Source organism: Homarus americanus, unplaced genomic scaffold, assembly GCF_018991925.1.
Source record: "Homarus americanus isolate GMGI-L3 unplaced genomic scaffold, GMGI_Hamer_2.0 scaffold29256, whole genome shotgun sequence".
NCBI classification, from domain to species: Eukaryota; Metazoa; Arthropoda; class Malacostraca; order Decapoda; family Nephropidae; genus Homarus; species Homarus americanus.
In genome coordinates this window covers 9,867-20,971 of record NW_024717071.1, presented here as the reverse complement: position 1 = coordinate 20,971, position 11,105 = coordinate 9,867, and the positions used below count along the sequence as shown (strand labels likewise).

The following is an 11,105-nucleotide window of genomic DNA, read 5'->3' as shown; positions in this document are numbered from 1 at the left end:
ACATAGTTACTGGAATAACATCATTCATCAAAATACAACCAGCAAAGCCATCACGTGAGGAGAAGCGACAAACAGGACTGCAAAAGAAGAGGGATCGAGAGGATGAGACGATAAAAAAGAAAGAAGAATTATTAAAATTGAAAGCAGAGGGGCAGAAAAGGTTGGTCAGGAGATAAATATCTAGAAATATGAAAGTCAGAGCTGTTCTTAGGATTCATAATTCAAGTTTTATCTGAGTGTCAAATGGATTGTTGCATGAATAATGGGAGAACAAGGTGTTGGGTGGTTTAATGAATCTTTTATGAATTGTCATTAATTTTATTCAATTATTATTTTATAACAGACGCAACGAGGAAAGGATGAAGCGGGTACAGGAAGCTCGTGAAGAAAGAGAGCGTAAGGCTATAGAAGCAAAGAAACAACAAGACAGAGATAGAAAGAACAGAGAGGAGCGACTAAGAGAACAGCAGCAGCAGCACAGAAAGCAGCAACTTCTTGCTAAGAGACGTGCAGAAGAGGCTAGAGTTAAGAAGATTAAAGAACAGGTAGGTTTAAGCAGTAACCTTGGAAATTAAATTATTCATAGTTGCGTTGAATTTAAAACTCTCGTATATATTTACTATACAGTAAACCCTCGATAAATCAGCACATCTGGGCTCTGGCCTTGCTGAGGTATACCAGATTCTGACTTATCGAGGCCTTTCCCCCTTCATACAAAAATCATCGACCCATATGTGTGTGTGTACAGGTAATTACTAAATATACAAAAAGTAACACTTACCAGCACTGCAGGCGAAGAATGGAGCATCATTGTAGGTGACACAGAGGTATGGTAGGTGACACAGAGGTATGGTAGGTGACACAGGCATGGTAGGTGACACAGGCATGGTAGGTGACAGGCATGGTAGGTGACACAGGCATGGTAGGTGACACAGGCATGGTAGGTGACACAGGCATGGTAGGTGACACAGGTGTGGTAGGTAACACAGATTCATGGTAGGTGACACAGAGGTATGGTAGGTGACACACAGGCATGGTAGGTGACACACAGGCATGGTAGGTGACACACAGGCATGGTAGGTGACACACAGGCATGGTAGGTGACACACAGGCATGGTAGGTGACACAGAGGTATGGTAGGTGACACACAGGCATGGTAGGTGACACACAGGCATGGTAGGTGACACAGAGGTATGGTAGGTGACACACAGGCATGGTAGGTGACACAGAGGTATGGTAGGTGACACACAGGCATGGTAGGTGAGACACAGGCATGGTAGGTGACACAGAGGTATGGTAGGTGACACAGGCTACCAGATATGCCGAGATTTTTGCTGTTGACAACACAATATACATAATGTATGTCGTTTCTCACTCTTGATTTTTTTTTTTTTACTATTTACGGTTATTTATTATTATTACTGTTATTTTGTTTATTAAAATTTTTATTAATTTTAATTAATTAATTATTATTATTACCCCCTGTATTATTATTATTATTATTATTATTATTATTATTATTATTATTATTATTATTATTATTATTATTATTATATCTTCGCCCCCCCCAGGCCCTGATGTGGGTCAAGTGACCTGTGCCCGGGTGGGCTAATCCCCGTAAAAAAAAAGAAACCATTCCGAGAACATATCCATGCCGAGTTGTATAAAATTCCGAGTTATCGAGGGTTTACAGTATATTAAAAGTCAGGTTACATACACTTCATCTTTCTGTGTATTTTTTCTTTAAAATGATTGTGACTCCATTTCTAATTTATGAAACCAGGAAGAAGAACGAAGGAAACAGGAAGAGGAGTCAAGGAAATTAAAGGAAGAAGAAAAGCAAAATGAGGAGGAAAAACTATTATATCTGGCAGAGCAACGCCGTCGTCAAGAGGAAGAAAGGAAACGGTAAGTGTATTAAATAAAATTACAGTAAACCCTGCCAATACTGTACCAAACTAATCCATACAAGCTCTGTCCATTATTGGGAGAATTTTCATTTTCCCCCATTCCCCACCACATGATTTATGGCTATAACAGGCTCTGTTGCAATGAAGACTGTCTATCAAATGAGAGCCCTGCTATGTTAGATAGCTACTTCTACAGTGGCACCTTTTAATTGATGGATCTCCACAGGTACTCTGTGTGGGAAAATTTCTGAATACCAAGTTATTTCTGGGGAATATCACCGTATTTAATACCATTGTAGTGCAATAACCCTATCTGGTGTCAAGCAAGTGTGTTTTCAATTACAGTTTTTGTGCTTATCTTGTAAGCACTTTCTTCCATAGGAAACACAGCTGGTAAGGTACCATTTTGGTGGTTTCATGGTACCGTACATTTTATTCATTGCCCACTGCACAAACTGGAGACCATAACTCCACTGGTTGCTTTTATTAATGCACATCCAAGTACCTCAGTTTTGCTCGCCTGGTGCACCTCTCACTTCACTGAGGATTGCTCATTTTGGAACAAGCTGTGTACAGCCATCTCTCAATTTATATGGTAGTTACGTTCTTGAGAATGACCGTGTAAATCAACCCTAATTATCCCATAAATAAAGGAAATGGCGGGGGTTAGGGGAAGCGCTCCCTAAAAACTTTAATTTGTGGATCTATTTCCTTCAGTATGTTTTTTTTACAAAAATATATTAACAATAATAATACAATAATAGAAGCAAATCTAATAATACAGTAGTAAGAAAATAGATTTTAAATGAAAATTTGTGCGAACGTAAACATTGAATGATGGCTGAGATGGCATGCAGGAACTAGTGGTGGAGGAGAGGTGGGGGTTACTGGGTGAGTTAGTCATTTGAATCAGATGACAGAGCAGGTGAATAGGGAGAAGTGGGAGCTTTCGAGTTACCATATGTTGATGGCTGAGGTTAAGGTGATTGGTACTCTTTCCTTTTTTGTAAAGTAGGAAAGCAATGAGATGTAGAACTATGCTGCCTGGCGCAATGGGACTCTTTTGAAAACTGTGTTATTTAAAAATAGGTGTTAACTTAATGCTAGTGTTATTTTAAGAACATGCTAATTAAATCCGTGTAAAGTGAGAGGTGACTATACTGCTCCGAGCCCTCATGTCTGTGACTCATCTGTGAGGGTGTGTAAATTCATAAAATTAGAGAGATAATTCAAATTTTAAGTAAAAACAGGGAGTGAAGCTGTTCCATACATTCCCCGCTGCTGGGCGAAGTTTTGCTGGTGGTGGACAATAAGATATCATTTGGGTCGTATGTGCTTTATAATATTTGTATGTCTTATCTCAAGCATAATGGCTTTTATTGCACTTTTCAATTGAAACGTTAATCATGACCCCACTTATTCGCAATTTATATTTTAACAGGCATATTCTATACTTAGTTCAGTATCTGTATTCGCAAAGCATACCTTGCTTATCCGCAAAGCGAATTAGAAAATTGAAAGAAATAATTACAATATGCTACAGTAAATTTGTTTCAAACTGCACAAGCTAACTAGCTGCTGCACTCGTACTGTATTCCTCTGTCAGAAGTAGTGCTTGGCAGAGATGCCAGGTACGATGCTGTTATCAGCTATGGACTTCTGACCCCAAGACTCGGCTGATTATGCTGTAAATTTTGTTCCTCTTTAATGGTCGTTAATTATGCCTGCATCTCTCTTCATTTCCAATTTAATGGAATATTTCTGCTGGTTACTGTCATTTAATTTGGTTTATTTTAGGCATGATAAAGGATTAATGTGTGGCTGTGCATTATTGCATATATAATGTGCTTGGTGGGATTTTTTGGGTGGAGGCCATATGTGTTTTCATAATGGAGTTTTGTTTTCTATGTATGATGATATTTAACTTTTCAGGAGCAAAATAAGGAACATGCTGGAGGTGTGTGTCATCTCTGGTGCTTGGTGGCTCAAGCTATGTGAGCAGGCTGCATAGTTAATTGTTTTTGCTGTGTATTCATACACCAGGCCATGCGAAAGAGTTCTCTCTGTCTGCTTTGATCTGTTGCTTTGTGTGGTAGTGTCGATACTGTGTCAAAATTTTTTTCGTATTGCCTCCTACTCATTCACACATTTTATACACACAATCACAAAGTTTAGTAATTATTAACAACAGTTGTGTCGGTGTGTCTTTACAGTAAGTGAATTTTTTACACCCATGGTGAATCAACATTCTATGCTTATTTTAACCCATAACTGGTCATTAACGTTCAATTACGTGATCACCGATATTATTATCTCTGGTCAGTCACGTATTAGAACGTTTTCCAAATCTGCTTTTCCCGCACCTTTGAAATTGAGTCTAGCTACCATAATCTGTTTGTGTAAATGTTCCCCCCCCTCCCATCTCTCCCCAGGGGGCCCCACCCTCCCATCTCTCCTCACAGTCAAGGCCCTGGGACTACACAGTAGTCTCTCGATAGCCATGGCATGTGAACGTAACCGGTCACTCAATCAGGTTGAGACATACTCTAAATTATTTGGTAGGGGTGAAGATGAGTATAGATTGACAGAGGCATGCATTGATAGGGATATTGAACGTGATGATAATGATAGTGACTAAGACTATGTGTTTGAACAAGAGGAAAACAACACTGATAAACAGCAAGTAGAGGAGAGAGGGTTGGTGTCCTCTTCATCTCCAGGAACGTCCAGTACTCCCTCCATTTCACCTACCCCTACCAGTCCGTCCCACTGTATAGTTACATCCACCCACACCCCTTCCTCCCTCCTACACTAGCTCCCTCCCTCCCTCCCTCCCATACTGCTACCTCCATCCCACCCTGTTCCCTCTCTCACATGCCTTCCACCTACATTGCTCCCTCCCTCCCTACCTCCCTCCCTCCCTACCTACCTACCTCCCTCCCTCCCTCCTACAGTGTGTGTGTGTGTGATCATTATGTATATATGTGGCTGCAAGACAAACCAGTAGTACTGTGACAGCACTGGAAGCGAGTAGAGGTTTGGGAATACTACACCAGCCCTGGATTTAAATGTCTCGCAGCACCTTTAAACGAGGCAGATTTTCAAGTGTCATTTTGGGGTGTTTGGGCCATAAAAGAAAAATATGATTATCCCCGACCAGGGGGTTGGGAGGGATACCATGGATGTATAATAATGTGACCTTTTTGCAGGCTAAAGATGCTTGGCTAATAAAATGTGTTTCTGCAGTGTTGTTTTGTATTGTATTATGGTATTATACTTATTTTAATACATTACACCTCCACCAATTATATAATTATATTAATTCTTATGGGAGAAATTATCCTGATATTCGCAAAGAATTTTAGGGACACATCATTTGCAATGACCGGGGTATTAACATATTATTGATGCCTATGTAAAATATGTTGAAATTTCTGTGTCATAATGATCAAGGGAATAATTTTAATTATGCCCTTTGTCCTTGAAAACGTCAATAACATGCCATCTTTGCCTGGAGAGAGAGAGATAGGTTCAGGGTAACAACACCAATGAAAAAGAAAGTGTAATTTTCTCCCTCTCTCTCTCTCTCTCAATATTTTTGGTCTATTACAATCAGAACAAAATTTTAGAGGGAATGTGTATAACATCTTCATGTAAGGGACATTATAATCAATACTCGGTGGTAGATGTAGCGCATGATCTCATCACAGCTGGTGCTAAATTATTTGTTTAGTTTCGATTCTGATTCGTTTGGAAGGAGAGACAGGCTTTTTGAGGTGGTTGTACGTACATCCACACTAAGTTAAACACTCAGTATTTCCTCTTAAGAATAATAAAAAAAACTATTAATATACAGTAAAAGTCCAAAAATCCGGATGCCAGAAATCCGGACCACCCGAGAATCCGGACTTTTCGAAAACTCAAACTTTTTTTTTTTTTTTTTTAGCTGGCTTTTGTGTGTATGTGCGCATGCGTGAGCGCCACAGCTGCACAGCGACAACAAGCGATCGCCACTTTAAAACGAGCAATCAAACTGTGACAACGTATGTAATTTTGAGTCTACTCTTTCCATTTACAGAGCCCATAATAATGGCTCCTGAAGTAGATAAACTCCGTTGTGTGAAGAGAAAGAAGAACACGTTGAAATTGGGTGACAAACTTTAATTAATTAAAATAGAACGTGGTGTGAGCAATACTGTTCTAATGGAAACATACAACATTGTAAAGTCTACAATTTATGATATAAAAAAGGCAAAGAATAAAATTCTAGAATTCACAGCTTTTTCTTTAAAACTGCTCATTTTGATAAATGAAGCATGCTATATTTGCTAATGAATAAACTATCAAAATGTATCTGTTCATCTCTTCTTTATTCCTCCTTAAATTTGAATTTTAAAAGTACTGCCTGAGAATCCGGAAAATCCGAAAATCTGGACTGACCCAATCCCCAAGCAGTCCGGATTTTTGGACTTCTACTGTATTTAGATAATCTTTAACAACATATTGTATTGGATGCTTCTTATTATTAACAATAATACCATATACAGTGACCCCTCGTTTAACGAACACCTCGGTTAACGTAATTTCGATTAACGAACTGCCTTCCATAAGGATCTTCAATTCGGTTAACGAAAAAAAATTCGCTTAACGAACTTCTTACGAACCGACCTCAACATGTTTTCGCTTGCACTGACCGGGCAACCAGCTTTAGTATCAGTCCGCCAATACATTAATCGGTTCTAGGGCTTAAATTCCTTACTATTTTTGTAAATATCAAGAAGTTTATACTATTCAATAATTTTAAAAGTTTAATATTCAATTTTTTAGTCATTTTAACAATTATTGAACGAAATTGAAGGTAAAGTGACTAGTTTAATGCGCGGCATCCAGCCTCTTAACACAGCAAACAGGCGTCAGTCTCTCTCTGTTTTCACTGGAGGTAACATCTTGCTTGAGACTCTCTTCAACTAAATGCTTTTTTTCTGTGTTTCCAAGCAAATTATTGGTCATTTTGAAATATATTTTATATATTGACAATATATAATGCAGTGCAGCATTGATTTAAAGAAAATAATCTTGAATTAAACCAGAGAGCTAAAATTTTATGGGTGAAATGGCACCATGGGGTGACTTCTCTTCCACCCCAATGCCTTCTCTTCTTCCTTCTCCTCCACCCCCATTCTAAATCCCATCATCATCATCATCATCCAGGAGCCTTCTACATACACACCTCAAAGTAAGTGAACTTTTCTACCATTTTTGTTGAATTTAGGAAATTTTCGGTGAGCTGGAACCAATTACCCAAAAACCCATTGAAACAATGGTTTCGGTTAACGAACGTTTCGGTTAACGAACGACCTTCTGGAACGGATTGAGTTCGTTAACCGAGGGGCCACTGTATGTTTAACCATGAGAGACTTAAGCTTGTACTACAAATACATATAGTACACTATATATACGGTATATATTTAATATGACAGGTACAGTAGGTTAATTAAGCCACGTAAAAAAATCTAAAAAAAAAAATTCCATTGATGTTTTTGTTTTTAATTGCACCAGTGAAGTCATGATTAATTTATTCTGCTTTATTAGTTATTGAAGAAACTGTAGTATATCAGAAAAATTTTCTTTTGTAGAAAAATTGCTGAGGTAGAACGCATCGCCCGTGAGAAAAAGGAGTTAGAATACCTTAAATTGCTTGAAGCACAGCGCATTGCTGAGTTACAACAAGCTAAATTGACAAGCTCAGCAGTTAAAAAGGTAAAAACTAAAGTACTTATTTTCCTTTTGCTGCATTATTTAACAATTGGTAATTAATGCAGAACTTCCTTTAGATAACATCATCTTTTGCTCAGTTCTGTTTAATGTGTTATTATGCCTGTATTCCATCAGTATTCCTCTAATCCTTTTCTCAAATTTATTATTTCTTAGCTCCTTAGTAACATCTTCATGTCCACTTTCCACATGAACCTGTAGCTTCAGTGCTCAGGTTAGTTTGTCAGCATTCTCTATTGTATTTTGTTGATTATTATGTTGTAATGCTTTTATTCATCTTATGATTATATATCTCACACTGTAATTTTCCTACAGATTGCACTAGCTGATAACAAGGAAACTGGACTAAATCATACATTCACTTTAAGTGATAACAAGGAAAATGGTCTTAATACCACATTTTCCAAAACTACTGGACCGTCTCAGTCAAGTTCTACTGGGAAAAACAAAGATAGTTATGACATTACACCAAACTCCAAGAAATATAAGAAAAATATTAATAATTATGATATAAATGATATTGAGAGTGATGACTCAACTGATGAGGACAGTGCTCCTAAGAGGAAAATTCCTCCCTGGGCTATGAGTAAGTTTAAAATTTGGATATTAATTTTTTCCTATTGTTTGGGATTTTATGAATAGAATATGTAATGGTTACATACTTATAGATTGTTGTATCAGACACATTGCAGTAGTTATATTGTACAACCTCCCTCGGTATTTTTGTTCCATAGTAAGGCAGGTTGAAAGTGCAAACAATGGCAATTAAAGTTTGCATGATGTAGACTCAAGTTCTAGATTAATTAATTTATTTACATTTTCATCTTGGATTATCTGCTATTGTTTGATGTCTTTCCAGCAACATAAGTGAAACTAAGTTTCTAATGCACTGATAATTGTGGTAATTAGCACTGTCTTGCCTTTCCACTGAGGTTGAGTTGGCAGCAGCATAAACATATCATACTGTTAGTCTCCTTCAACATGATGAAGTACACTGACTCATTCACACAAAGAATATTGCCCATGCTGTATGGCAAAACTTGAGGGATTGCCTTTAATCCTGCCATAATGATAAATTAGCGAGCACAATTTTTCTAAGCTGAAACCCCGCCGTGAAATAGTTAAGCAAATATTTGGGGAAAACTTTTAAAAGGATAAAGTTTTATGATGTAGATGGCTGGGTAGTACCAGTGTAATGTTATATTGATGGAGAACAACTAAAAGGAAAAAAAAAATAATATATATATATATATATATATATATATATATATATATATATATATATATATATATATATATATATATATATATATATATATATATATATATATATATATATATATATATATATATATATATATATATATATATATATATATATATATATATATATATATATATATATATATATATATATATATATATATATATATATATATATAATTTTAGAGTAGGGAAAATAAGGAAAACGATATAAGTTGTCATGCAAGTAATGATTCTTCTCTAATCTTTCTCTTTTAATGGGAACTAATTAACATCTAAAGAATAGACAAGTGGAGTTGAGTAAATAGGATATTAATAACTTAATGCAATACTGTACTGTATTGTCATATCAAAATATTTAATTTGGTAAAAATATAGATGTGACAACTTGTGATACTGTCAATATACAGTGTACCAATTCTGTATACAGTATTATTAAAAGGAAATACTAACATGTTATTTATTGTTTAATCCTTTACAGGATCTCAGCTCACAGCTGCTATGATCAACCAAGTATACTCCGGACCTGTGGTTGAGGAGATCTTCCCTCCGACTATTCTTCTCACCACACCTGATCTCACCCAAATCTTTCCTAAGCGGAAAAAATTTAACAAACGCACCTCTAGTGCGATATGGACTACACCACTTTCTAAATATTTTGAATAATGTTAGCTATATACAGTACTGTGTATATATTTTATCATGCTTCATGGTATAAACTAATGATTTTCAGTTAAGTGTTATTAATGCATTGGAATTGTTTTCCAAATTTTTAGAGTACATAACTTAGCATTTCTTAATATATAGGTATTTTCCAATTTACGATGGGGGTTGTGTTCCTGAAAACCGTAACATAAACTATGAGCCCTTTAACATGGGTTTCACTGGGGTACATTCCTGGCCAGTCCGATATAGACATGTAATCCAGAAATAATAATCCTTCAATAATTAAATAAATACAGGAAAAATTTAACAACACTGACCACATTAATAATAACAAGCTTGGTCATCATCACATGTCCCCTCCAAGGCTAGGGAACTCTTGTTGATGGAACAATGATGTTTTCAAAGAAACAGTTACATTACACTGATCACCTCGGTCAGCAAAATTTTAACAATAATGTTTTCCAATCACCAATAATGGCAAAGTATCACAGCAATCACAAGGTTATGCAACGATTATTAATGATATCTTTCGTTACACGAGTGAGGCCAGATGCGATCATGTTGAAACAAAGCTCTGAACTGTACAGTAGTTAGCATGGTGGCCATGAGATGGGATGCAGGTAAGTGGAGCTGCATGATATATGGGAAAGTAATTAGAGCATATTGGCCAATTTGGATTTAATAAGTGAAGGGAAAGATGCGCTTCCCCAGTGTTTACATTCCGCGTCAGTGAGTTAACCTAATGATAACTATTTTTAGTGTGGATTTTTCCTAACGTATATAGTGAGAGAGTGTTAAAACCTAATTAATGTTAACGTGGATTATCGTAAAACGGATGATCTTAAATCGGTAAATACCTGTAAGTGGTTTATTTTCTCCAGACATAGTGACAAGTACCCCGGTATAATTTTTAGCCTGCTTGTACAAAGTGCAAGTACACCAGAAGGTGAGCTTCAGTCTTTTGACAGCACTTGTCTGTTATGGGTTAATGAATAGGAAGGAATGTTGCCAGTATTTTTTCTAAATACAGTGAGAATGCTGATATTTGATTTGAAGGTTATAGAATAGCTCTTTCAAATTGAATTTATGTTTAAAATACAGTCAGTCCTCGACTTACGACGGGGTTAGGGGCCGACGACAGGTCGAAAATGCGAAAATAATTCCTAGAAAATCTAAAATGGGTGTCTTTTTCTTCTCAGCACCACGAGAACTCTCACTTTTACACTTGCCAGCCACTTTAAAGGGAATTACAAACGAAAATTTTGTCAGTACATAGTTCGATCACTAACGTCTGGACTCGAAAATACGTAATTTGAAAAATATTTTATACGACTGCGGCGGTTGCATGGTCATAAGTCGAGTAGGTCGTAAGTCGAGGCGTACCTGTATGTCTCATGAAAACTGGTATACCCTTGTCATCAGGTAATTACAGTTAAGCCACACATGCGTGGAAAATGTCTATAAAATGGGGTTGAAGATGAAAAGCAGTGC

At 36.7% G+C, this 11,105-nt stretch overlaps 1 protein-coding gene across 1 annotated transcript; it reads left to right on the top strand.

Annotated features, from left to right (window-relative positions):
* The first annotated feature begins 6 nt into the window (after positions 1-6).
* LOC121858800 (inner centromere protein-like) lies at positions 7-9,821 on the top strand. Its single transcript, XM_042355438.1, has 6 exons — positions 7-160; positions 344-545; positions 1,784-1,908; positions 7,547-7,670; positions 8,001-8,271; positions 9,430-9,821. The coding sequence occupies exons 2-6, from the start codon at positions 360-362 to the stop codon at positions 9,612-9,614; spliced, it is 891 nt and encodes a 296-aa protein (XP_042211372.1). The 5' UTR covers positions 7-160; positions 344-359; the 3' UTR covers positions 9,615-9,821.
* Positions 9,822-11,105: the final 1,284 nt, after the last annotated feature.

Bases quoted from the DNA above. Each gene is read 5' to 3' on its own strand.
- LOC121858800 (XM_042355438.1), top strand. From the start codon at position 360: ATGAAGCGGGTACAGGAAGCTCGTGAAGAAAGAGAGCGTAAGGCTATA. The intron at 546-1,783 runs GTAGGTTTAAGC...TTATGAAACCAG, and splicing joins TTAAGAAGATTAAAGAACAG to GAAGAAGAACGAAGGAAACA. The intron at 1,909-7,546 runs GTAAGTGTATTA...TTTCTTTTGTAG, and splicing joins CAAGAGGAAGAAAGGAAACG to AAAAATTGCTGAGGTAGAAC.